The sequence below is a fragment of the Gadus morhua genome, chromosome 18 (assembly GCF_902167405.1).
Source record: "Gadus morhua chromosome 18, gadMor3.0, whole genome shotgun sequence".
NCBI classification, from domain to species: Eukaryota; Metazoa; Chordata; class Actinopteri; order Gadiformes; family Gadidae; genus Gadus; species Gadus morhua.
Genome location: NC_044065.1, coordinates 12,534,218 through 12,561,980, shown reverse-complemented (window position 1 = coordinate 12,561,980; position 27,763 = coordinate 12,534,218). Strand labels below are relative to the sequence as shown.

The 27,763-nt window shown below is 47.1% G+C and overlaps 3 protein-coding genes across 3 annotated transcripts in view; all 3 read right to left on the bottom strand.

Moving 5' to 3' along the window:
• Positions 1–22,831, bottom strand: part of snx29 (sorting nexin 29) — a 106,676-nt gene extending 83,845 nt beyond the window's left edge. Inside the window, exons 1-13 of the mRNA XM_030339681.1 lie at positions 22,397–22,831; positions 21,715–21,779; positions 20,935–20,987; positions 20,228–20,352; positions 18,108–18,288; positions 17,641–17,711; positions 15,796–16,089; positions 14,676–15,231; positions 14,201–14,313; positions 13,012–13,108; positions 12,462–12,544; positions 8,386–8,449; positions 6,963–7,091 (exon numbers count right to left, since the gene is read on the bottom strand). Of these exons, the coding sequence (XP_030195541.1) occupies positions 6,963–7,091; positions 8,386–8,449; positions 12,462–12,544; positions 13,012–13,108; positions 14,201–14,313; positions 14,676–15,231; positions 15,796–16,089; positions 17,641–17,711; positions 18,108–18,288; positions 20,228–20,352; positions 20,935–20,987; positions 21,715–21,779; positions 22,397–22,403 (1,838 nt within the window). The 5' untranslated portion in view covers positions 22,404–22,831. The remainder of the gene's footprint in view (positions 1–6,962; positions 7,092–8,385; positions 8,450–12,461; positions 12,545–13,011; positions 13,109–14,200; positions 14,314–14,675; positions 15,232–15,795; positions 16,090–17,640; positions 17,712–18,107; positions 18,289–20,227; positions 20,353–20,934; positions 20,988–21,714; positions 21,780–22,396) is intronic.
• Positions 22,832–24,552: 1,721 nt separating this feature from the next.
• si:dkeyp-72e1.6 (transmembrane protein 238) lies at positions 24,553–26,555 on the bottom strand. The gene has a single exon (XM_030340644.1). The coding sequence runs from the start codon at positions 26,467–26,469 to the stop codon at positions 25,807–25,809; it is 663 nt and encodes a 220-aa protein (XP_030196504.1). The 5' UTR covers positions 26,470–26,555; the 3' UTR covers positions 24,553–25,806.
• Positions 26,556–26,594: 39 nt separating this feature from the next.
• Positions 26,595–27,678, bottom strand: LOC115531402 (phosphoinositide-interacting protein-like). Its single transcript, XM_030340647.1, has one exon. It carries the CDS (start codon positions 26,953–26,955, stop codon positions 26,620–26,622), a length of 336 nt encoding a protein of 111 aa, XP_030196507.1. The 5' UTR covers positions 26,956–27,678; the 3' UTR covers positions 26,595–26,619.
• Positions 27,679–27,763: the final 85 nt, after the last annotated feature.

The window sequence follows — 27,763 nt, the reverse complement described above, 5'->3', positions numbered from 1 at the left end:
GGCATCAGGAGCACTGGAGGCCAGACGCAGCCGCCACGGCTCATTACATCACCGCTAATAAAAGCTACCTTCAGCCTGATTGCCAGGGTCTCTGCCTGCACGAGTAACTGGGCTTGGTGGTGTGTGTGTTTCTCTGTGTGTAACTTTTTTCTGTTGTCCTGTTTCCCTTTCACACACATACACACTGTTTCTTTCTCTCTCTCAATCTATTTGTGTGTGTGTATGTGTGTGTGTGTGGTGGGGGGGGGTATGCAAAATGTTTGCAAATTGTTTTAAAGTCGTCTCAGGTGAAATAGTCAGGCAGTGAGACAAATTCATTTTTTAAATTAAACTAGAATATGAATACGATTACGCAAACTTAGTTAAGCAACAATCATAACATGGAAAGTACCTGCAATAAGCTTACTTAGCGAATTGTCAGCACTACTGAAAACTTGCTTTAGATTAGATTTGAACATTGAAAAAAAGGTTGTGCGAGTAATTAGAAAATACAACTAGAGCAATCTTCTACATGAGCAAAGCAAAAAGGTCTTCCACGGTGGCATTGGATCACACTCGCGCCGTTGACCAGAACCCCTAGGCTGGACTTTGTGCGTGCCTCGACCAACGACACCCAACCATCTTTTGAGTCCTGACATCCATCTTCTCAAGCGTTGCTCGGAAGGGCGCGTGAAGGGGCAAGTCCCCACAAAACCCACCCGAAGCCATCCCTGAGCCAGATACCTGACCCCGGTCGGCTGGATAAAGGGCCCCTATTTAACCACTGGTTGTTAGTGTGATCAGCCATTAAGAGCCGTTTCAAAGTCAGCCCTGCCCTGTGCATTAGTTAGACACCCCAAGTGGTCCACCACGATGAGGATAGATAAACCTATCACTTGCTCCAAACCACTGCTTATGTGAGTAGAGTGGCAGGGCAGATTTTTTAAACGGAGTGTAATGGCTAATCACTCTCACCCCTCATGGCAAAACTAAAGGGGCCCGCTTAACGACACTAAAATGCACTTTGAATTAATGCTAATAAATCACTAAATAATAAAACAACAGCCGAGCTCTTCTGCTGCCTGAGTGAAAGCTCCCCAGAGCCGCCCCGGTAAGGAGCCATTACCTCCGGGCGGCCCCCTCAGGACCGCGACGCGTGGACGGGATCACTCGGAATGGTTTGTCTCATGTAACGTCGTCCTGTCATCCAAGGGCCCAAAGGAGGCTCTGGAGCCATCGCATCTCAGGATGTGATATACAGGTACAATAACCCCTGTGAATTATCTACATCATAACCGACAAGTGGTGGGCAAAGGAAAGACGTGCGTCTGCACTACAACGCGGTCTGGGGGGAAATTTAGGCAGAGATCCCCCCGCCGCCCCCCCCCCCCCCCCCCCCCCCCACCACAGCTGTCAGTGGGACAATTTAAATAAGCAAGTGTCCCACACCTTATGAGAAAACAGATTAGCTTTTTATACCGCTGAACACGGGGCCGCGGAAAACACCCCCAGCGTGCACTTCTTGGGGGGTGGGGGTGGGAGAGAGTCAATAAAAAAGGACCACAATGACCAGCAGCAGCCCACAACGCCTCATTGTTGGAGCTCTGACATGCACATGGTTTGCTTTGAGGAGCCCTTGATATAGAACTGGCAGAGTGGAGCAAGAGCTCTTGTTTTGATGCACCGGTTGTGAAGACCGGATTCATACCTTCCATGTCCGCGAGGGTCCGCGAGGGTCCGCTTTGGTCCCTCGCGGATGGACACCAGACAGACAAACATTGTAGTACGCCACCAGTGTCTTGAAGTATTCCCAGCCCTCTACTACCCAATATGTGAGGTTGCAGATTGCCCCCAACTGAACTGACGCACTGCTCCTTTAAGTCAACACAAAAACAATGTTATAGAAACAGTATGTATTCATTATCTGTAAACGTGGTGTAAGCAGACTAAAGCACTCCGGGATGTACCGTTACCGGAAAATAACGTCATTCGGTCATTTATTATTAACAATGGTGGTAACTCCTTACCTATTGGCCAGGCACACGGATGAAGAACACGTTCCGGATATTTTGCACATAAAATAAAATAAACAACAACCATACAATCAAAGAGTTATGAGAGACAACTATAAGCCAATATAAGATAACACTAAGTCACGACTGATATTAACTTCTGAAGTGAGCAGTTCCGGTGTATTCCAGGGTTAGTAGGACAGTTAATAAGCTGACGTCAGGGCTGCACCGCCCCTTCCCCCAAGCCCCAAGACCCCCGGACTCATCTGCAGTCCGGCTCCCACCATCCGTGTCCCCCCCCCCCCCCCCCCCCCTTCTCTAACGGTCAGCGGGAGGATAGCTTTAATTAACCAAGCGGGGCCGACTGGCGTAGGGACAGGTAAAAGCCTTCTGCAATATAGGCGATGCGTTAGGTCAGCTCTTCTGGAGGGCAGAGCGGGCGGCACTGCCGAGAGCTGCAGCCTTTTACTGAGTTGGGCTACCTTGTTTTTCGAAAAGGCCAGACAAAGTATTATATTAGAAATAACAAATTATTTATGAATTATTAAAAGGGAGTACGTGCCGCTTGGCACCGACAAGAGAGATACATGTTTTTAATTAGGTCCAGATCAATAGAGACGGAAGATTAGAGTGAGAGAGCGATGGCGATAGAGAGAGATTATAGATGTGAGATACAGCGATGCAGATACAGCCAGGCAGAGCGATAGAGCACAGACAGTCAGAGATAGTGTCTTTGAGACCAAGATGAAATGCAGAGGAGAGGATTCCAGGCATTCCCGCTAACCGCAGGTAAAAGCACACCTCCAGAGGGCCCGAACACAAAATAAAACATGTTCAGTAATCACCTCAGCTCAATCCCAGCCCCCAAAGTGTTCTTCCTAGTCGTTTTTCTCTCCCCTCTTTCTGTGTGTGCGCTGCTTTATCTCCTAAAACACCTCAGCCTTGTCCCTCCTTTAATTTACGATAAACTTCACTAAATTGGCTTCAGGAGCCGGCCCCGGGTGTCTTAAGACTGCCTACGTTTGAGAGTGCAAAACAAGAACGGATTCAGACGCCCACACACGCACACCTCCTGTTGCCTGTTCAATCCCTAAATGATCGTCCTTGAGGGCAAATTCCTTCTCTGAATTCCCCGTCAAAAACACAAACACACACACACACACACACACACACACACACACACACACTGTCTTTATTCCGACCAGTTTTCTACGACCTAAGGGAAGACTAATCACTAGGCCATCAATAAGGAGCAAGGACAAATGGTCCCACACAAGGCAATCCAAAATGAACAAACGGAATACAACGCAGTATCATCTAGTGTTAGTTCATTTCTACCCCTTACGCCTTCCCCTTACCCCTTCCCCTTACCCCTTCCCCTTACCCCTTACCCTTGCCCCTTCAAAACAAGGGGGAGGGGTAAGAGGAAGGGGTAAGGGGTAGAAATGGGATTGGGCCCAACAGTCTAATCCTTAAGGCGGGAACAAACCAACAGGAGTGATGTTTCATCCACACCCAGCTAGCCGGTCCAACGCCAGGCCAACTGAAGTCGGAAAGTTTGAGTGTAGAGAAAGGCAGTGTGCTCGGATGATCCCTGGGTCCTTCTTCAGAAGTACTGTGGCGCTGGGGAGACGGGGGAGGGAGGGGTGCCTCGGCTGAACTCTTATTTCCGTCGGGGTCTGATAGATGAACCAACACTAGATGATACTGCGTTGTATTCCGTTTGTTCATTTTGGATTGCCTTGTGTGGGACCATTTGTCCTTGCTCCTTATTGATGGCCTAGAGATTAGTCTTCCCTTAGGTCGTAGAAAACAGGTTGGAATAAAAGACAGCCTGTGTGTGCGTGTGTGTATGTGTGTGTGGATGTATGTGTGTGTGTGTGAGAGTGTGTGTGTTTGTTTTTTGACGGGGAATTCAGAGCAGGAATTTGCCCTCAAGGACAATCATTTAGGTATTGAACCCTTACCCCTTCAAAACAAGGGGGAGAGGTAAGGGGAAGGGGTAAGGGGTAGAAATGGGATTGGACCTTAGACTCTACATATTTCCCTGTTGCAGTGAGACAGGGTTATTCAGAGACCAGGGGCTTCAAGGAGGAGCAACGCACAAAAAATGATTGCCTATCAATAGCGATGTTTTAACACAAACACAGTAACAACACCCCCCCCCCACACACACACACACACTCACACACACACAAAAACAGTTAAACACAATGACTTCACACAGATTTTTGGAGGAGAGGAGAACCGGGGCCCACACACAGAAACAGATGGAGCACACAGGGTTATTAAAACCTGGGCAGCCCTTTGAGTTACAGCAGAGCCCTCTATTAGCGGGAGGGGGAGTTCCTTGACAAAGACAACGGCTCGACTCTAAACAGCCCCAATAGGGCAGGTAGCGTGTGGTACGTGGTAAATCCTGATGTATTTAGTCTGTTAAATGGAAACTTTGGGTAATAGCTTACAAGTCAGATAGCGACAACGATCAAACAATTGGACTCTCTAGAGCTCTATGTCCGTCCTTGAATACTGTGGAAACATGCTTATTATCATATTACATAACACAAGGGGTTCTTACATTCATGGGATTAAACCTCAATTAAAACATACTGATGAATGTTAATTTCCATTTCTGCAAAGTCCATTCTGCAAGATGGCACTAGATTCCACACACACACACACCGCAACTTTAACATGACGACAGAAAATGGTATCCTACAGTTATTTGCATCTGTTGTTTGTGTCCAAGAAGGACTTGTTCTCTGTGAACATAAATAAAAGTATTCAATGTGTGGCACGGTTTGGGTCTTTTCAGCCCACCCTGCTCTGGTGACTCAACACACTGACCAAACACTCGCTATATGAGCATCTCCCTATGTCTCTCTCACACTCAGCCGGGTTACACACACATACACTCACACAAACACACACACGGGCACAAGAACACGCGCAAGAACAAACACATGGTTCAAGAACACAAACACACAACCACACACACACAACCACACACACAGACACAAACAAACACACACAAGTGCAAGCACACACACACACACACACAGATACAGATACAGACACACACACACTCACACGAGTGCAAGCACATACACACACAGACACACAGCTGGTATAAACCTAGCACATGATTGTCAATAAAGCTGAAAGCGTCAGAGAGACTAGTGTCCACTTGGCTCTCTTGGATGACCCGTCTACACCAGCCTGTCCGACTACCACCCACACATCAGACTCCAGCACGGGGTTCAGGGGTGTGGGATTAATTGACTCCCGGTCCAGCGCTACCACTGAGCTGGCTGCTGTTTAAAGAGTTTATATAAGAACCACATAGAAGGGAGAGAGAGAGAAGGGGAGTCCGTGTGGAAATCCAAACGGCGGCAGACACTTTCCCCCAGCGATCTCGACAGCCATCAGCCCCTTTATTCGGGGCCGGCGCTGATCTTCTGGTATTTATAGCCGGCTATTGATTGAGCCCGATTTGGTCGAGGAAGAAAAGTAGGCCCTTGAGATTCAGAGGCTGACAACGCAGGGCGGCTTCTGTGGCAGGGGCGCGTGCCAGCACATGCGCGCGTTTGCCGGGGCGGAAAATGCACGCGGTACATTGGAACGACCTGTTGAGAATGCGACCAAATCACACACCGGAAGTGCACGAGCGGTTCCACGCATCACACACACACACACACACACACCTATCCCCCTCGTCAATGGTTTCTCCGCAGACCCATCGTGGAGGCGTAGGCGGCGTGGCGGGAGGTGGTCTGCTGCTGTACCACGTAGGTGGCTACTTTCTGGGAAGACGACGCACTTCCTGGGGCCTTTTCTATGGAAGGCAGATGGAGGCTGACTCACGTCCGCTTTAAGGGGGTCTGGAAGAACATGCCCCCCCCCCACACCTCCCCCACCCCCGGCACATAGGAGGAGTTGGGGCTATCAATAGCGTCAGATGGAGGCTGTTGACGCAACTCAGTCATTTGACACATCGGTTGCGTTAAAACGACATCATGACACTAGAGCGGAGTGGTTGTAGTTGGGTTTGTGTGAGACCCTGAGTGGAGTTGGTTTTATGGATATAAACTTGAGTTCCCGGTGGGTACTGAAGCGTTTGACAACGACGCACTGTTTTTTTGCCTTGCATTACAATGGTAACCTTTTAAAAGGGAATTTGACAGCACACACATGGATGTAGTTTAGCTTTTTGTTCTTCGAGGCAAATCTGGTGCTGGGGCTAGTGCTAGTGCTAGTATGTGCGTGTGCGTGTGCGTGTGTGTGTGTGTGTGTGTCAATGCGCATGTGCGTGCGTTTGTCGATATGGAAAGTACAGGGGAGATCCCAATATGTCAGGCACATGCTGCTCATGTCAAGAAAGCAATTGAGAACCAAAACCACAGAGTTCTAAGGTCAGAAGGGGAAACATGCTGAGCATTAAACTGCCATTCCCCTCCAACCCAAAGCCCCCAGGACATGTCCCCTGCAAACTCTCGAGTCGACTGCAAATCAATGAGCATAACCGAAGTGTTATTACTCCCTCATTGCTTTCCCCTTAGTCTGATTCGACGAGGAGTTTTCTACCTTTACTTCCATCAAACAGGGCTTTAATCAGCATGGGTGAGCATGTAGTCTATGGTGACCTACAGTGTGTTTCACATTGTCTTCAGGTAGGCTGTTCTGCATCACACAGCTTTTCCCTGTTCCTAACCAGGGATAAATCGGCGGGAATCAAACCCCTAACCTGCTACTATATAAATTAAAAAAAGATAAATCTAAAAATCAATTCAACTTAAAAAAAAAAGAACGATTACATTCAAAATCATCCCAATTAAATTAAATTTTAAATCATTTAATTTCAACTCATTTCCAATCAAATCAACACTGCCACTGAACCTCAGTCGTTTCAAACCGGCGATCACTCCCCCCAGCCTGGGCCCTCCCCCTCCACAGCTGGGGACCACGCCCTACCTGCCGAGCGCCTGCACCCTGGCCGCGTGCCGCTCCTCCAGCTCCGTCAGCTTCCTCTGCAGGGAGTCCGTCTCCTGCCTCTGCACCGCCGAGTGCTCCATCTCCCCGTCCAGCAGGCTGCGCAGAGACCTGGGGGGGGGGGGCAGGGCTCAACGGTCAGCCCCACTGGGGAAACGGCCCCCCAGACGGTGGCCTCGCTCCACGGAGCAGGGGCACACCTTTTGTTAAGTGGTCCGGTGTAGCGGCCACTTAACACTTAATTCTGTGGAAAATGGGTTCATAGAATGATTCACTAATCTGAAGGTCGGCACTGTGGGATAAAAACCGACCAAGGGATCTTAGGACATATCGATGCTTAAACGTAATAGCAAGTACCCAACACCCTCAAAGACACCGTTTAAATAAAGGATTTAGGGACTTTTCAACCTGGAGCCTATTTGCTTTTTTCCGCCCACTTTGGATTTAAGGGTCTAATGCGGAAAAACACTTTTTGAGATTTGTCCAGTATTGAGCGAGAACGCCGCAGCCATGATCCGCAAAAACGGGCTGCAATGCAATCCTTTGGAGCCATAAGGGCCCATTAATGTTTGTCCTCTAAAGTAAGCAAAGTAAGTCTTTGCCACTGAGAGGCTCAGATTATATTCCATCATTATGGAGAAGATCCCTACCGTGAAATAAAACTTGTTGTTTCATCACGCTCTGTTTGTCATTGCGTCTTACCATGTCTGGCTCAATGAGAAGCCTCTGAAGAGTTGATTTGTTGCAGGAAATGTCCCTATTGTCATTAAAACTCCTCTCTCCCCCACCCCAAATCTACACCAGATAACAGCAAGATGCTCTCTCTGTGGTCCAACACAACAATCTCTCCTCTCTCCGGCTCTCACTCACGTTCCCATCATTCTCTGTGGCTCCCCTGAGTGGTAACACACAATAACAAACAGACCGGATCAAGCGAAAGGTAGAGAAAGAGGATTTATTTCTCTATAGGGATCCTTTCCATAATGTTGGGAGTATAATGTGGCCAAAACAAGCACCTTAGAGGTGCATTGTACACTAGTACAGTGACGGGAACTGCTCGCCCAAAGGATACCATCGAAGGCCGTTTTTCATGGCTTACAGCTACAGCTTTCGCTGCAGCGTAATAGGACCCATTAAAAATAGTAATTGTCTGCATTAGACCCTGAGACCTCAAATGATTGGAAAATAGAGTCCAGGATGAAAAACCTCAGATTCTCCTTTACTACGACGCCATTCGTACTCTGAGCACAGTCGTCAACAGGGCCCTCTTAACTCCATGTGTCCCCGTGGATCCTAATAGCAAATTAGATACAAAACGCTGTGCCTACGTGCGTGCGTGCGTGCGTGCGTGCGTGCGTGCGTGCGTGCGTGCATGCGGGTGTGTGCGTGCGTGAGTGGAACATACGTGTTGAGTTCATCCAGTTCATCCTTCCTGTTCATCAGGGCTACGATGGCCTGGCGGAGCTCCACTGGAGGAACACAACAACAGTTAACGTTAACCACAATCACACAAAGTAAGAGCGCAAATCACCATAGCAGCTAATGTCTGTGTGACTTATATATTTATTTTACAGTTTTTCTTTTTTACAAAAAGGAATGACAATTCAGAATCAGACCTCAAAAAACCACAAATATCAGTCTGCCAGAGTAAGGTAGGATTAAGCTAATTAATTAACAAATCGTGCGAAACACCATTTCATGGGAATAAAAACTAAGGAACAAATTCTAGAATGAAATACGGACAAATTTTAATCTCAATAAACTCAATACTTTCTATTCAATGTCAAAAGATAAAATACGAAACTTTCGAAAAACACTACATAATACCAAATACATACCGAACAGTACGTATATGAAAGACTGCTGTACAGAGTAACCGACACACTAACAGCAGCTCTGGTCAGAATGTTCCAGAACGTTCTCCCGCTGTTTGGCTGGTGCCGTCGCTGGCCACAGAGCACGGCAGCGGTGACACCAGAGGCCATAGCGGCTCGTCGTCATGGTGACACACATGCACAAGTGCTCTAAACAGCCTGCCCTCACTGGATGCGGAGCCAGAAGTACCAACGCTGATCTACGGAGATCATTTGGACCTAATGTAAATCTATTCTCCCGCCGAGCGAGATGTGACACGGTCATCAGCATGCACGCACTGGGGGGAAACGCACACACACACACTTAATGTGCATAGGCACATACTTCATGTGCATGCACACGCACTCACACATGACGTAAGCGCAGGTGTTCAAGGCCGAGTATAAACATAGATAAGCACCTACTTACTACTTGCCTACTTACAAACGAACACACACATACACACACACATGTTCACACGCACTCACACAAAGACGCACGAGCAGGTGTTCAAGGCCGAGTATAAACAAAGATAAGCACCTACTTACAAACAAACACACACATAGATACATAGATACATGCATACATTCATACATACATACATACATACATACATACATACATACATACATACATACATACATACATACATACATACATACATACATACATACATACATACATGAGCATACACACGGAAACACACCAAAACATAGAAGAGAGACCATCAGTGTTGTGTAATCCTGACTCAAGCACATCTGGTCGAACCAGAAGCTCAGAGCCTGATCTGCTCTGGCCAGTGGTAGTGGTGGAAGGAGAAGAAGAAGGAGGGGGAGGAGAATGAAGGATGCAGAGAAAGGAGGAGGAGGTGGTGGGGAATGAAGCGAGAGGAGGAGGAGGAGAAGGAGAAAGGGAAAAAGGAGCGGGAGGAGATAAAGAATGAAGGAGGAGGATGAGGAGGAGGAGGTGAGGCAGCAGAAGGATGAAAAGAGGAGGAGGGGAATAAGAAAGAAGAACACAACAAACAGAGGAAGGAAGAGATGACTGAGGAGGCGAAGAGGGAGGAGGATGAGCGGGAACGAGGAAAAGGAGTCTGAGACCGAGGGAGGGGCCCGCAATGGGTTGGAAGGTGATGAGAAGTGGTGGATAAAAGCGGTGTAGGAGTGGAGGTCCCTGACTGTATGAGGGTGGCTCTCGAAATCCACAGGGCTGGAATAGGCGGGACCCCTGGTGTGCCCACGGGGGGGGGGCTAGGGGGTCATTAGGCCCTCAGGGCGGCCCTGGGGCCCCATGTCCTCGCTCCTGGACAGCGACTACACACATATGGAAATGTGCATGCGTATGTGAGTCATGTTAGTCAGTGCCTTTATATCATTACAATGTGCTGGTCTGAAATGGGTGCATATACATTTGAGTGCGAGTGCAAGTGCGAGTGCGAGTGTGTGTGTGTGTGTGTGTGTGTGCACTTGTAAGATCTTGAACATGAATGCCGCTACTAAGATGACGTTGCCGAAATATGTGTGTGTGTGTGTGTGTGTGTGTGTGTGTGTGTGTGTGTGTGTGTGTGTGTGTGTGTGTGTGTGTGTGTGTGTGTGTGTGTGTGTGTGTGTGTGTGTGTGTGTGTGTGTGCATGTGCGACAGCGTGCCTGCTTGAGGGTGCGGGTGTCTATACAATCTTGTACAATGGCTCCAATAATAGATGCATTAGCGGCCAGCAGGCTGTGGTAATGGAGGCCGCGTGTGAATTATAGCCTCCATACTGCCCAATTAATGGACTCCATCCCACTCACTCGCTGTCAAGACTGAATGGATCCACCAAAGATCAGCTCGTACGCCATCACACCAATATTCTCCATCCAAACAAATACAAATACTGTAGATTGTCCCTCTCTCTCTCTCTGTGTGTCACTAAACTTGTGTGGACTCACACACACACACACACACACACACACACACACACACACACACACAGCAGCTGAGGATGTTGCTCATCTGAGCATCTGGCCGTGTGTGTGTGTATGTCTGTGTGTATTTGTGTGTGTGTGTGTGTGTGTGTGTGTGTGTGTGTGTGTGTGTGTGTGTGTGTGTGTGTGTGTGTGTGTGTGTGTGTGTGTGTGTGTGTGTGTGTGTGTGTGTGTGTGTGTCCTTGATATTAGGAAAAAAAGACGTTGTTTATCAATCAACTATCTAATAGTGTGAAATTTGAACAATATGCTGCGTTTAGAACAGTCTCGTCTGAAATAAATCGGCTGTTTTTCAACAAATCTATTTTCTAACGCAAGCAAATATCGTATTTAAGGCGCATATAATAGTGATTGGAAAAATTAACAATAACAAATCAAGCTGTTGAGAACTCGAGCATTACTCTATATGAATGGCGATTTATCTCGGACACAAGCACGCAGTTATTGTCAGTTTTGGTCTTAAATAATTCCTACAATCTGTAGGATAACTTATGGCTCCCAACAGCACCCAGGGCTGACATCAGTGCAGCCTGCTAGGAGGCAGCGAAGGTGCACTTTGGCCCTCCCTCGGAGAAATGGAAACGTAAATCAGCAGTAATGGACTGGTCATTGGAACGCAAATCAGGGCGGCATGGTTTGACACTGCACGGCCCAAACGCTCTGATGGAAAAGGGGCGTACATGCCATTGCGTCAACAGAGCTAGCCTTGTGGCAGCCGCCAGATCATCAGCTGCAAAAACACCTCGGTGCGTGTATAACAAAACAAAGGACTAAAAGCAGTTTTGGGAGCAGCAGAGAATTCAAGGACTGCTACAGGTTTTGGCTGCTGGTTGGCATGGAGTGAGTGCTGTCAACCGCCGCCAGTTGAGAAGATAGTCATACAGTTCTACATTCCAACGCACTTCATCACAGGCTGTGATGATTGCAAAATCAATTTCAGATTTTTGGATTTGGAGGACAAAGATAAACACACACAGACACAAAGATACACAGACAGACACATATGCATGCGCACTTACACACGCACACGCACACGTACATGCACACACACACACACACAGACAAACCACAACCTGATTGTGCATGTGTGAATGTGTTGTTGCGTGTGTCTGTGTGTCTATCGGTTTGAGGCCTATTGGACACATTGAACCACAACCATCGTCATCGTCATTTCCAATAATCCCTACTGAAAAAAAAATCTCTACGAATAAATATAAATGAAAACGGCAAGCATTTTTGTTCAGTTCCTCAAGCTTCCACTCAGAAACGGCTTTTCTTACTCTCAAAGGACTGGTTATGCTAGACCGACAGTGCCACCCGGTGGACGTTCTTTAATCCCAGCGCAAAACCAGGCTCGATGCATTCTACTGCTTTTGCGACTCAAACATGATGCCATCCAAGCTGATATTTTCATCTTCAACCGTCTTTTTCACATGTTTGGTGTATGCTTGTCTTCAACCAATAAGAAAGATAGGCTTTGTGAAAACCCCACACAACACGCTTTTTGACCAATGGAAACGAACATATCATCCCCCAAATCAATTCATTATCCAACAAATGCAATTCAATTATTTTCTATCTACTCCTGTGTTGATAATAAGCCCATGTTAATAACCCAGGTATATGGATACCCACATAAAGGGAGAGAGGGATTCTGACTCACCCAGGGTCATGGTTTCAGGAAGTCCAGGGGTTGGCAGTATGGTGGAGAGGGGAGCGGCCTGGGTAGGTGGACTAGACTCCATCCTGAACACACACACACACAACCACACTGTATGACACACACTACACAACACACACTGCAGCATTCACTGTCCGCAATACGTCCGGTGTTGAGAGAGCGGTTATGAAATCCGAGAACAGCAAACGTATGTGTGTGCTTCACAAAATGGATGCAATGAAAGTATTATTGCATCAGTTCTGTAGAGCACACTGAAACACAAATTAGCTCATTAGTTCAGAACGCGAGGAAAAGGAAGCGTATTAGGAGGCATTACTAAAACAGTTTTTTGGAAAATGCCCAAAAAAATAAAATAAAAAAGATTTACTTGAGAGCCGACCACAAAGCAAGCAGGAGAAGATCTTAAACAAGGGAAACCAATATAAATATACAATAGATGCAGAAAATAAATCTAACGCATGTGTTAATAATACTCAATGTTAGGAGATCCATGCGATGCAGAGGGGCCGAAGCAGAAAAAAGGGGGCCTTACGTGAACTGGAGCTGGGTCCTGCTTCTCTCACAGGGGCCTTCGGGTTCTGTGGAGTCACGGCGGCCAGGGTAAGCCATGGCATCCTCCATAGAGTTCACTGAAACAACACCAAAATGTCCCCATAAGATCGTCGCAGGAGATTTAAGGGCGCGTGTTTGAATTGTATCTCTAGCTGCCGCTGCTGAATGTGTGCCGGGGAAACAATGCAATCTGAGTGGACGGTAGGAAGCCAGATTGTGGTTGGGTTGAAAAGCGTATAGAAAACGCAGATAATTGAACCACTTCCTCACAAGCTAAATATTTTAGTTGTGAATATTTTAGAGTTGGACAACGCTGTTATCTCGCCAACCACCGTTGGAGAACATTTAACAAAGTCTAAACGCTACAAAACTTGGAGAAGTTGCTTAAATTATTTAAAACATGAAAACTGCATTTAGAACTAAGAAACAAAAAAACATCTGAAAATTACATACCATGGGTGGCATGACTTGAAAAACCAAGACTTTTCACTACTGCTTTTGTTCCTAAACTCTGGAACAGCTTGGTAGCATGGTTATCTATTTTTTCATTTGGGGGTTCTCCACAGAGCAAATTGATTTTAAAATAAAATTGGGTGTGGGTATTGTTTTACTTTGGTGAAACTCATGGTGGAGCAAATAAACTTCAAATTAAAAGTATGACTCGTTACAGTGGAAAGTTAAGTTAGAAAAATAAATTCTTCGACAAAAGCGATGACCCCAGTCAAAAATAGGTCCTTGTATGCTTGAAAACAAAAGTATAGAGATCTGAAATAGCCATTTGCTATAGCAGTTTGTTAGTTAATTAATGTTGGACAAGTATGTACCATGGCTGGCTGTAGCAGGAAAAGTTATTTTAGTCTAAGTCTAAAAATGTCTAAAAATGTACACAATAATATCATTCAATATCATGCTAAAGTTGTCCCCCTCAACATAATTTACTCAGACATTTTTAGAAGACTGTCTTATTTAGATACATGCCATCAATGAGCAAATTAGGGTTTAGGATATATTGCTATAGAGTTCCTTCAGGTAGGCTCATGTGGACATTGAGTTTCAAACCCAGAACCTTTCCAATTTGAGTCATCCCACTCTGGCAGGATATTGAGCTCATGCGCCCCTCAAAAAAGACCTAGATGGGTTGGCACCACAGCCTTCTGGCTCCTTCCTACCTGGCTGTCGGTCTGCTAGGGTCACTGGGATAAGGATGTCTGAGCTGCAGTGCTCAGTCATCACCTGCAGGGGGCTCCACGTTGAGACACTGGACAGACTTCCCACCACCACCCTGTGAAGCAATCAGGTAGGTTCAACAGGTACAGGTCAGTCCTCTATTAAAGTATCTTCTCCATGTTGCTGAGGGTACAGAAAACAAGCAGGCTGGTATTATAGTCGAATGTGTTCCTTCTGAAGCTCTCTTCCTTAAGGTTGGGGGGCTGTAGTGAGATGTGGGCGTGTGAAGTCCTTTGCGACGGTGACTGTGAAGTGTGAATGAAGGCCATACTAAATTAAATGTATTGGCCTGGACTAAATGTGAGGAACCTTTTCCACAGGAAGTGGAGCGTAACACACACAGAACCACAGAACCAAACAGCGTAAGACACATCAAAGACAAGCCAAAGCGAGGCGAGCGCCGAGCGCTGAACGCACCGATCGGAGGCCGCCGGCACCTCTCCCTGGGTGGGCGCTCTGGGTTTGTAAACATCCTCTTCATCCTCCTCCTCCTCCTCCTCCTCCTCCTCGTTGTCGATGCTCTTCCTGTCCGGCAGTTGGGGCGGGGGGGCCACCGGGGGAGGGGGAGGGGGCGGGGCGGCCGAGGGGGGGGAACGCAGGGCCCTCGGGGAGCCCACCCAGCTGAGCTTCTCCTGCGGCTCCCCCAGCCCGTTCTGCAGAGGCGGGAAGGCCAGGGAGAAGGCGGGCTCCAGCACGGGGTCCGCCCTCTCCTCCCCCACCCCCTCCCCCACCCCCTCCTCCGCCTCCTCCTCCGCCTCCTCCTCCACGCTGGCCTGGGTGACGGGGGCGCCGGTGGCCGCCGCGGGCGCCGTGTGGCTCTTCCTCATGGCGGGGGGCCGGCGGGGGCGGTCCTCCTCATCCTCGCCCCCACCCTCCTCTTCGTCCCCCGCCCCGTCCCCGTCCAGGTCGTCGTCGAAGGAGATGATGTTGGTGACCTTCTTCCTCCGACGGCGCTCCCGCCGCAGGCCCGAGTCTGGGGAGGGGTGCACACATCGTTATGGCAACGGAAAAGGAAACTGTTTTGGAAGACGGAACATCCTGCGTCTGAAACGTCTCAACGGGAGCTACGTCCGTCACGGCAGAAGTGGTCGAGTGCGATGGACTTATTTTAGTCACACACTGTATTCCTGTATTTCCTGTGTCACCTTCCTGTTTATCCATCTTGCTGACACGGTGTAAAACAACGACGTGTCTGGGAGTGCGTGCAGCTAGCATGGGAACCAGACAAACTGCTAGCTCAGGTTTTATTTTGCTTGCAGACGTGGCCAATCACAACTGTTCCCCTCAAATCATCACGATGTCAAGCGAGTGCGCAGCATTACAATCTCCAAAACAAAACAAAACAAAAGCACACTTGACTGCTAAAACACAAAGCCCTTATGTCTCCCAAGTGCTCCCGCCTAAGGAACCCTCACAACTCCTAAGACTCCCTACAGCTGCTCCAACGTCCACCACCACCCTCGAGCCCTCCATTCGCTTTTGGGCAAAAATTTAATTTCAACACTTAGATAAAACCCCAGTGTCCCCCCCCCCCTACCAGCGGAGGCGCTGCGCGGCACCACGGGCAGCGGGTCCGAGGCGTCGGCCCGCAGCGTGAACCCGGGCACCACGCCGGCGGCGGCGCTGGTGGTGACGGTGCCGATCTCCCGCAGCAGGCTGCTCACGCCCTGGGTGGACTCCTTCCACAGGCTGCCGATGCCCTGCGTGGACTCCTTGAGGAGGTGGGACACCGAGGAGGCGGGGCCGCCGCCCGGCCCCCGCGTGGCCGCCGCCCCGCTGCCGTTCAGGTCGCTGTTGTCGATGTTGATGGCAAACAGGATGGAGTTGAGGCCTGGAGGGATGGAGTGGGGGAGGGATGATGGGAGGGAGGGAGGGAGGGAGGGAGAAAGCTGAGAGAACGTTTTTAAGGAGAGAGCGGGCGGAGGAATGTGCTCTGCTTAGCAGTGTGGTTAGACGGAGAGCCATGTGTGTGACACTTGAGTCGTTTATAGGTTCTTAATGGTTGGTTGTTCTTCGTCACTGTCTGACCCTACCTGCTCCTTTATGACCCGTCTCTGTGTTCACTGTCTACCCCTACCTGCTCCTGATGACATGTATCTGTGTTCACTGTCTACCCCTACCTGCTCCTGATGACATGTATCTGAAGCCACTGTCTACCCCTACCTGCTCCTTAATGACCTGTCTCTGTGTTCACTGTCTGACCCTACCTGCTCCTTTATGACCCGTCTCTGTGTTCACTGTCTACCCCTACCTGCTCCTGATGACATGTATCTGAAGCCACTGTCTACCCCTACCTGCTCCTTAATGACCTGTCTCTGTGTTCACTGTCTAACCCCTACCTGCTCCTAAATAATATGTATGTAAATTCAATTTCTTACCCCACCTAGTCCTTAATGTTATTTCTCTGTATTAACTGCAGGCTCCTTTGCAAAAGAGCGTCTGTTACACAAATAAATAGTAAACAGTACATAGAGTAGACAGAGAGAAAAATAAGGTACAGTAGAACCATAGTACCTTAAGTAGCTTGAGTACCCTCTCTATACCAAGTACCTGCTCACTATCCAATCTAGTGTGTGTGTGTGTGTGTGTGTGTGTGTGTGTGTGTGTGTGTGTGTGTGTGTGTGTGTGTGTGTGTGTGTGTGTGTGTGTGTGTGTGTGTGTGTGTGTGTGTGTGTGTGTGTGTGTGTGCGCCCCCTGGTTCCTCTTCCAGCCACATGATAGTAGCCCCGCTGGGTGTTCTGTTCCTATATACAATTACAATACAATACAGTGCTAGAGCTGCAGAAGCCTTTGCCTTAGGGGGGAAAGCCCGATGAAAACAGAAGAATATAAATCCTCTCAATGGGATCTGAGCCAAGGAAAAAGCATAGCAACTCATACCTCAACATCAATATCAAAGCACACTCACCAACCATATGGCCAGTGATTAAATGCAAATGGAAGCCGGGAGCTGAGATCTGGGAAGGTTTACAGTCAGGTGATCAGGTTCCATCAGTGGGGGGCCATTGTATGTTTGGACCCCCTGCAGGGAACTCTTCAGAGCGGCTTCCCATGGAGCCCTATAGTAGTATATTATTCATGGATTGTTGACGTGGTTTGTTTTGAGGGAAATGCTCCCGTCGTTAGGCCTGGGGGCTTGATGCATTCTACTGTGTATTGCTGTGTTGAGTACGCAAGTTTCCTATGGTCTGGCTGGGCCCAAATCTGGTCTGATCTTGCCCTACACAAAGTCAACCGGGACAAACTAGTTTTTCTTGGGAGATACAACGGAAGATGTAATTTACACGACACGCCCGATAAGCAGATAATAACACGCTTAAAGGCACGCTCTAAGAGTGAGACCGACCCAGCAGGAGTGAGACATTATGACATGTACTCTTACCGGCTGCCATGGTTGGGAGCATGCTGGCCCGCTCTTCATCTAGGACGAAGGCCCAGTCTTCATAGAATGTTCTGGAAGGAAATGAGAGCCGCAGTATGAGGTTCTGGAGGAAAATACAGAGGAAGCTACAAAGGGAAAATCTGTGTCTTTAGTCACTGACATTTGGACCGAGAGGAACATAAAAACCAAGTCTCTCTGTTAAATTCAAATTCAATTAATTTACAAAAATCTTTATTGGCATAGGAAACAAACGTTTACATTGTCAAAGCAGAGAAAAAATTAAGCCCAAAAAAAATCTAATATTAAATACTAAATATACAAATATGAAATAGTAAAAATAGATAAATAGTCCCATATAAAATATCTCCTATAAACATATGAATGAAAGATACTTTGCTATGCACAGTATGGAGCCTCTCTCTCTTACACTCAAACACACACACAGAAACACACAAACGCGCACACACCCGAGGCGGCGGCGGTCGGCGAGCAGCGTGTGCAGGTAGCGCTCCAGCGAGTGTTCGTTGAGGGCGCAGCGCAGCCAGGCCCGGCCGCGACCCAGCTCCGACGAGATGTGGCGCAGAGCGTAGAACCGCTGCAGCTCATGGCGGTTCAGGTGCTCCTTCACATAGAACCAGAAGGTCAGCTCTGGTGAGGGAGAGAGAGGGGGAGAGAGACAGAGAGAGAGGGGGAGAGGGAGAGGGGGAGAGAGACAGAGAGAGACAGAGAGACCGAGAGGGGGGGGGGGGAGAGAGAGAGAGAGAGAGAGAAAGAGAGAGAGGAGAGAGGGGAGAGAGAGGGAAAACCAGGGACAGAGACAGAGATGATGGATGGAAGAGTTAAGCCAGGTCACAAATCATAATTTATTTATAGAGCACATTTTAAATCATCTTGATGTGGCCTGAGGGCTGTAGCATTTATTTTTTAATTTTGACTAAATCCGTATCACACAGAAGGTCTGCACAGCAGAATTCAATTACAATTAAACTGTAAAGGAAGATGCAGGAGTGAAAGGCCGGTTGAAGTAGAGGCGTGCAGGGAGGAGAGGAGAAAAAGAAGAAAACATTTTGAATGTGTTATGATCGGAGGGTCATAGCAGACACAGACCATAAATACAAGGCAAGAGACAGGAAACCAAGAAATTTGCAGGGAACAGGAAGAGTTTACCAGTAAACTCTTCCTGTAGAACAGGAAGAGTTTACCAGAATATATTTCATTGGAGCAGCGCTCCTCTGTCAAGAGGCCAGTGGTCAAAGTTTAACGAAGCATTCACACAGATATCTAGTTAAGACTCCCAGGAGAAGTCTTTAACTGATAAAATCCCTTCCACACCTCACAGCGTGCCGTGTTGCCGTGACTACACAGAGCTTGTTTCCAATTCACTCTGCATTTACCCACACCCGCGCTAATCAGGGTTCACTGCCACCACAAAGTCTTCTTTTATAGAACTACCTTATAAAAATAGATGTCTAACAGTCTTTCCAAGGCATGTTAATTAGTAGAAATGGGTGCAATGGGGGGCTCTACTGTTTTGCATTTATGAGCAATTAGCATATGCACTGTAAAACAATATGAGACATAAATTGAAGGTACTTCTGTGTGTGTGTGCCATCTTGTGTGGTGGTTGAAAGGTCCTGTTTCACTGGAGAATAGAGTCCACCACAGTGAGGATACGGTTCCTGCTAATGGGTTTCACTCACGAATATTGATTCAACATATACATGACGTCACGGGACCTAACCTTCAGAGTGGTTTGTGTTTTAATAATTTAGAAAACGCTCCCACTCAGCAGTGACAGAGAAACAAAAGAAGGAATAAAGAGATACAAATAGCAGTATTGTGCATGCAGAGCAACCGTCCGTTGGTATGAATACAGGAAAGCCCTCCTCTCCTCCTAGAGCAGGGATGGGCAACTGGCGGCCCGCGGGCCGCATACGGCCCGCATCCTCACTCAGTCAAGCCCGCACATAATTAAAAATAATGATAAATAAAAATAATAATAATAATAATAATAATAATAATGATAATAATAATAATTGATCGAGTTACAGAAAACTCGACTTAAACCCATGCGTCTAGTTTGCTTAGAAACGATATCAGTCATTAAAGATATCCACTTTAGTCGCCACTACAACTACTACAACTGCAATGAATATCATGCTTCTTGGGTTTGAGTTCATTGAGTTGTTGCACTTAATGTTGGGCCACTGTTTTTCGGTTTTGTGGCATCATTGAATGATGATGTATGTGCCCTTTGCACTGATAAAAATACCAACCATTCATGTGTCTTAGTGGGCATGGAAAACAAAATGAATGTATACTATGTTGGTTCAATTAACATACCGTACATAGGTTACGATCCTGGAAGATTTTTTAGGTAGTGGCCATCCCCAAAATGCACCAGAATACAGGAATCGTATCTACCAAATTCAAAATTGTGTAGCTTCTCTCAGCTCACGTTTAGTTGAAGTGTGCAGTCATGTGGCCCTCTGATGCTTATGATGAAAAATGTGGCCCTCTTTATCATGAAAGTTGCCCATCCCTGTCCTAGAGAGAGAGAAGAAGGCGGTCGCTGGGAGCAGCCTACCCGTTTCTGTCTTGTTGGCGAACCCAGCCGCCTGTTTGAGTGCCGCGGCCGTGAGCGCCAGCCCGCTGGTCTTCCTCAGGCCATGCTGAAACACCGTCTCAAACTGGGCACACAGACAGATCACCCTGCAGAGACACACAGGGAGACAGACAGACACACGCACGCACGCACGCACGCACGCACGCATGCTGGTCATTCTTTTATCAAACATGTTAAATGGAACTGAACACACTTAGATCTTCAAACTATTGGTTAATAGTTCAAATAAGTGGAGCAGGAGGAGCAGGCCACTACACAGGGTGCTAGGGCAGGTCAATAAGTCAATAGTAATACTGGGGTTAATAATGTGCCCGGAAGGGTCTTCAATTTGTTGATTTTAACACAGGGAGGGGATTCTGAAGATCCTACGGAGCTAGGTACCCCGTTTCCGCAAGCCAAGTTCAGCACATGAGAATGTGTGACCTCAAATTCAGAGTCTGGACTGCGAGTGTGTTTCACACACAGTGGACGAAGTGACAGACGTCCTTCGTTAGTGAATCTCAGAGGGCCGCAAGAGACGGAGGCGAGCTGGCAAGCGGGTGGGCGGAGGTCAAGCCTCTCCAGTGTGTGTGGTGGGCTGCAGCAGAGTGGTGGCTCCATCTCCACCCTAAGGATGGTTAACCACCAGGCACGCGTGCCTTAAGTTAATAATAAAGTGAAAGTCTTACCGGCTGTCTGAGTCCGAAGCGATCTCTTTTCTGCCCCCGAAGCGGATTTGGCACTGGAAAGATATGGAGGAGAGCAGTAATGGACTACAGGGAATACAAAACCTTCTCTGTGAGCGCTGTGCATAAGAAGCGGGAAGGCATTGAAAACAGCGAAACGTTGTGTTAAGTGGAATTAAAACGTGTCAAGATAGATTAGCCAGTCCATAGAGCCACTCCGACTGATCCACTGTTATGCACTGGGGGTGATAATATGGATAAAAGGGATGAATGGGACTCCACAGAGGTACAAATGGGCTGCCGAATGAATATGCATGATGTCGATTCATTATCCGTTACGTTTTTATAAGTAGTACATTTTTCACAAGGTCCTGACACTAGTTTGAGTCGAGACTTGAAATAGAAAGTTAATTTGCCGAGCTTGTACATTTGGTTCCGCTTCGGTTCTTCCCCACCCCCTTCCCCGACTTGTTTGATCCTGCAAAATATTGAATCAACGCGCATAAAATGAAATTACCACAAATATTCTCGTCAGCCAGTGAAGTAGCGCAACAAATTTCTACTGATGAACATTGAATTGAGCTAGACACAATACCATTGCACTAAATAAACCCATATAAATAGTTGTATTGCTATTACTTTATAACAATACAAAACAAAACTGTTCCAGTAATGAATGAGTTGGGAGGAACACATCATGTAAACGTGTTTTACAAAGCAGCACTGAAAGACAAGTCATAAGATAACGTGTATCTATGTATCATTCTTCTGTCGTGGGCACACCTGTTTAACAGCATCCAGCAACCTCTCCAGGTGGTGTTGTCTCTTGGTGTCACTCTGCTGGGTGCCTGGAGATCAGAGGACCACCCCACCGCACAGTATAAGCTGATCATTTTACTAATACTGTTTGACTTTATTAGTTGCGAACAGCATTAGAATCTTCCTGGTGGGTGCCACCATCACTGCCACCACTCAACACGGACTATCGTACTAAAATAATAAAACAGGTTTCGAAAATCATCTTTTAGGAGGAGAAAGTGATGTATCACGAAGCTTTACACAAGATCATGTTTATCTTGTAACGTTTGAAATCTCAGCTCGCGTTTGTCATTGAGAAGCCTGCCATTGACCCTTATTCGATCAATGTGCAAACTGCTGCCAGTGCTCTGCAATCAAAACAACTAAATGAACAAAATTTCCTCGTGAACTACATGCAGTATACGTCAATTAGGTTTGATAATACTTTAGCAGGTCATATATTTAATACATATTCACTGCACAGAGGGCCAATTAAAACGTCATTGACATACAGAATATATATACGTCTCATGAAGAGACATGCATTCGGTTCAAACCCTGCTAAGCACTGACAAGATGTGTGAGCCTCATATATTGTGTGTTATCAAGGAGTCATCAATCTGACATGTACACGAGTGTCAACAAAACTTTTGCTGCCAATTCTTACCGTTCATTCTGAGGTCAGCTTCAATATTGACATCCAAAATACTTAATTCATCGTCAACACTATTCTTCGTTAAACCCAGAATCAGCGAACCGTCACATCCTTCCGGGGCGATTAGCCGGAGAAGCTATCAGTGGGCCGGTTCATAACGCTCTCCTTGCTGTCGTGCAACCACACGACCGTGGGGTGACAACTGATGCTTACACCGTCCACTGAGGCCTGCCGGTGACTTGATATTTGTCTCACTTTGAAGAATAATAAAAAGACAAGCACATAATAAAACCTGTCTTGGTGCACCCCGGGTTTTAATTTAAGAGCCACTGGGGTTGTTGTGTGAGGGCGGTTTGAAAAGAAAAGGTATTTTCCCTGTTACCTCTGTGACACTGCGAAAAGGGAAACGGTAGGGCGATGGAGCGTGGTCACATGGCAAAACACACCGTGTCACATGATGAGGAAGACGGGTTGGTGGGACTTGTAGTTTTCAATCAACTCAACGCGGCACTACAGTGTTTTGAGTCATTACTTAGTTATTAGCAGATTCAGTTAAAAAAATAATAATAATAATTTTCAAATAACTTAAAAAACGTATAAGGAATTTGAAATGGGAGGTAAGGTAAAAACTTGATGAGGGACCAAGGCTGCTACCAATACACCAATGTATGCGTGTATCAAATACACGCGCACACATGTACACACGTACAGACACACGCACACACACACACACACACACACGCACGCACGCGCGCGCGCACACACACACACACACACACACACACACACACACACACACACACACACACACACACACACACATTAATCCTGAATTAATAACACAGAGCCAGAAAGAAAGACAGATAGACAGATTGAGGTACATCGATCTATGTAAAACACAACCAAAATCATCCTCATGGCAGGACTTGAGAGAACACATTTCATATCATGAATAAGTAATTTAAGTATCAAAATATATCAAAAATCTCTACCAACCATTGCTTAGAAGTTTGTTATCAATTTTAAAACCATGAATAGAGAGTCACAAGGTTTTTTCCTTGCTGTTCATTAGGTTATACGGTTAATTCTGTTTCTGGCTTGGTCGATGTCTTTACCTTGGGTCCAGAGACAGTGCACCTCTGATTGTGATGTCTTCATGTCAAGAGATCTTCTGTGTTTTGTGTGTTGAGAGAATCTCTTGTGCGGATGACAACCGATACCTTGTCCCAAGCCCCCAGTGTGCAATATACAATTTACTAAAGGTTGAACGCTGTAATGATCTTTATGATTATGAATATTAATATACTTATTTTTTTCCCCTCACCTGTACCAGATGGTCTTCCCCCCTGTTGGGAGGATGAGTCCAGGTGGGGGAAGGAACTGTGTGTGGCCCGGGTTCAAGTTCAAGTTCAAGTTTATTTTAGCCATTTCAACAGTATATAAAATACAGTTGATAGGAACTGTATTTTGTATACAGTTCCTAACATCCTATTTTGTATGTATTGTTACGTTCGACGCCTGCCGACATCACACTTGTTCAACCTCTAACCTTATCCATGGTCTCTTGATACTTGGAGGAAAATATTCCCTCCAAAGACTTCCTCCCCTGAGGGGAGTTTTGCTTTCTCTCCTCTAGATACTCTCCAAACTCAAACAACACAGCAGTACTCGCTATTTCTATTCCCCTTGTGATGCTACTGGCTCGACTCTCCCAATTAGGGTTTCAGCTTACATAAGTTCCATCTTCCATAGGGGAGCAGGACCTCAGCATGTTACACAGTGTCATGAGGTCCCCAGGGTTCCCTCTGCCGCAAAGGTCACACAAGTTTTCCGGGGAAACAAGATTTGTTTTGCTTATGCACTTTAGAATAGGGCTGAGCTAAGCTCAAGTGTAAAACAATGTAATTAATTATTTATGCAAAACAAATAACAAAGGTATGAGTTGAAATGGGTTTGCTCAACCCCATGTGCTATGAGCATGTTTTGGTTATGTTTTATTGATGCATAGATTAATGCATCTAAATCTGTCTGTCTCTATTTTGTTGACTCAGGATTACCGTGTGTATGTGTGTGAGAGTGTGTATGTTTGTGGGACAATGATAATGAATGTAGGTTTTACGCCTAAAAATTGCACGTAATAAAGCAATTTACTGAAACAAAAACAAAGATGATGTACTAATGACCAAGTTCAATTTATTTAGAGAGGAGTTTGGAATCATTCAACTTACTAGATTTTCGGATGCATGAAACACAAAGAGATTGAGTGAGATTGCATACCTGCAGTTCACATAATGATTAATAGCTTCTGACTGATAACATTGTGAGGGCCCCTCCCACGTTAAGGCCAGCGGGTAAAGGGTGTGACTGCACGGGAAGTAAGCTGCAACCTTTATGTACAACGCTAGCTTTTTATTTTACAACATGAACGGAAAAGTCTTAAAAACCGTAATAATATAATAATATAATAGTTATAATAGTCATGCATCTGACAGATGCATAACAACAAATGTACAATATCAGTTCATTAATGCCATTTTTAATTTAAAACATAAACCGTACAATGTATTGGTCAATTAAGTAATGTGACGGTAGACAACATTGACAAAATAATAATAAATATACTTGGGACAGGTAATGGTTACATAAACCCTGGATATATGGTTGCATAAATCCTGGGTATTTACCAAACATATGGAAGTCACAGGTATAAAATAGTCTATAAATGAATAACTAGAAAAATGCAAGGATAAAGATTGATCACTGATAGACCATATGACCGATCAGCCTTTTATATATTTATAACCAACAGACCAGACCCATTAAGACAGTGGACTATTGGTTATCAATTTTATCTCTTAATCAAAGTCCTCACTTAAAAATTACCATTATCAAACTGAACAGACGGTTCAAAAGCTACCACACAAATCAGACACGATTTGAAAGAGAAATATTGTTTGGAGTGCTTTAGTTACCGTACTTTCCTCAAATTAACTCACCGTGTGTGTCCAAAGTTTATGTTCTTATCTCAGAGATAAGACCATGTGCATCTTACCAAGCGTCCCCATGTCCACGATACTGTTTAATCATTACAGTAACAGCTCTGCACACCAGTGTCTCCCGGTTCCAGAACAAACCCGTCGAATAGTGACACACATTTTCCAGATGAACACAGATCTGAGGGCAGATGTTTACCGGAGTGAGATCATATCATATCGCTGACATCCGCCCCCCTAGACGGTGGTTTCAGTTACTTCAGCGGCGGTCTGGAGAGCCACGTCATGTCAATGTTTCCCATAAGGCGACCCGTGGACGGCCTGCCGTCTCCAGCACTGAAACGATGGAAGCCGTTTCCCTCTCTGGAGACCTGAAGACACAGGCCCCCCCCCCCCACCACAGCCAGGTCACATGGGACGGCGTCTCCCTCACGAGGCCGTGGACTCGGTGACCTCAGAGATGGTGGACAGAGCCACCTCCACGTTCCTCATCTGGCTGCCGGTGGAGGGCCTGCTCTCCCTGTGCTGAGGCTCGTCGCCCGCCGCCGGGGCGTCCCGCCGGAAGCGTCCGCTCGTCCTCCGGAAGGAGCTGCGAAGGCCACTGGAGACGCGGCTGGACATGCTCCTGACGACGCCGGTCAGCCCGCCTTTCTTCATCTTCACCATGCCCACGTCGTCCTCCAGCTCCCCGGGGGGCACGTCGATGTTGCCGCTGTACCAGAACACCCACCAGATGAGGCTGAAGAAGAGGATGATGGAGCCGGCGTAGATGAGCAGGTCGTGGATGACGAAGCCGCCGAACACACCCATCATCATGATGACCAGGCCCAGGATGTCGTGCGCCACGGCGAACCAGAAGGAGCACTTGCAGCGGCCCACGCCGCCGTATTGGATCTCCGTCACGGGCTCCATCCGCACCTCCGTCGACATGGCGACGGTGTGTTCCGTCCGCTCCCGAGGAGGAATCCCAGAACCCGACGAAATGAGAGGGCGGTGTGTTCGAGAGCGTGGCGAAGTGTGTGTGGCTCTCTGACTCATGGACGGGGATAAATAAACGGTTTTCAGCCCCAGGGTACAAAGTCCAATGACCATAAGTTCTTATCACCTGTCAACCAATTGGTGCGATTGTAGGCTACCACATGTTTAGAAAAAGAAAAAAAGAAAAAGGACACTTTGTCGTGGCGGGCTGCTGGGGGGAGGGTGCTCAGGTTTCACAGCACCGTCCATCCGTCCGTCCGCTCCTCACCGCTCGGTGCCGTACAGGGTGCCCCCCTCGTAACAGGAGGCGCGCCGTCTCTGCTTCTGCCTCAGGATGGGGATCCACACCAGGCCCAGCACCACAAACACGGGCCCCGCCGACAGGCAGGCGGGGACCATGGCGTGGGGGGCCTCGCTCACACCCAGAGCGCGCAACAGCAGCAGAGCGGCCCCCGCGGCCGACATCAGGGCGCCCATCACCATGGTGATGATGGGCTTGTGGAAGTGGGCCCAGTCAGAAGGTTCCGAGGCGTTCCCAGAAGGAAGGCAGCAGGACCGTCGCGGGCGTTCTTCCGATTCGTCCAAAAGTCTTGCATCCATCACGGGGAATATCTTTTAAATAACTGAGGGAACTCCAGTAGCCTTGTGAATCTTCAGTAGGAGATAAATATATTCTCAGTTGGCCTTCGTCATCTTTTCAAATCAGCTCCTTCTCCCCAGGTGTCCGAGGAATAAGTGACCTCAGGCAAGCACACCAGTGTGGGAAGGAAATTATCTCTGGGCCACAACAGGGGGATGCAATTGCCACCTGTAATTCCACACCCCTGAATAACAGAGGTTATGGATGAGTGAGCCACCAGCTCCATCTCCTTGACACCCTGTCATCACCGTAATCCACTCTACACCAGTGCCTCCTTCACAGCCATACATGCTCTCTTTCAGGAAGCCAATACAGAACACAATATGGATTACTTTAAACATTACCACGTATACTGCAGAGATTAATGGTCTGATGAAGATCTAAGGATCCATGGCCTGATTCAGACTTCTTCAGAATATTATTGTGCAGTTCTAACAGGAAGCATCTGAGCAAATGTGTAGCGTAACCCGCCACACAAGAGGCCTGTCATTCGATACAGGCCGCAGCCCTGCTGGTGAGCCAACACTGAGCTAAACCGTCGGGCTCTGGCCACTAGCAGAATACACTTCTGATGTTGATGAATACTGTATACAAATGATTTGTTGCATGTTATTATTTTGGTTCAAATTAACATTCTGTCTTATGAAGCCAGGCAGCAGCAAATGATTAAATATACATCTTCAGCTCTTTGTGGTTGCATTTGAATATAGTCAGGCCTAATATGCAAATTCCAATTCCTGCTATTATACTCATCACTGAGGTTTAATA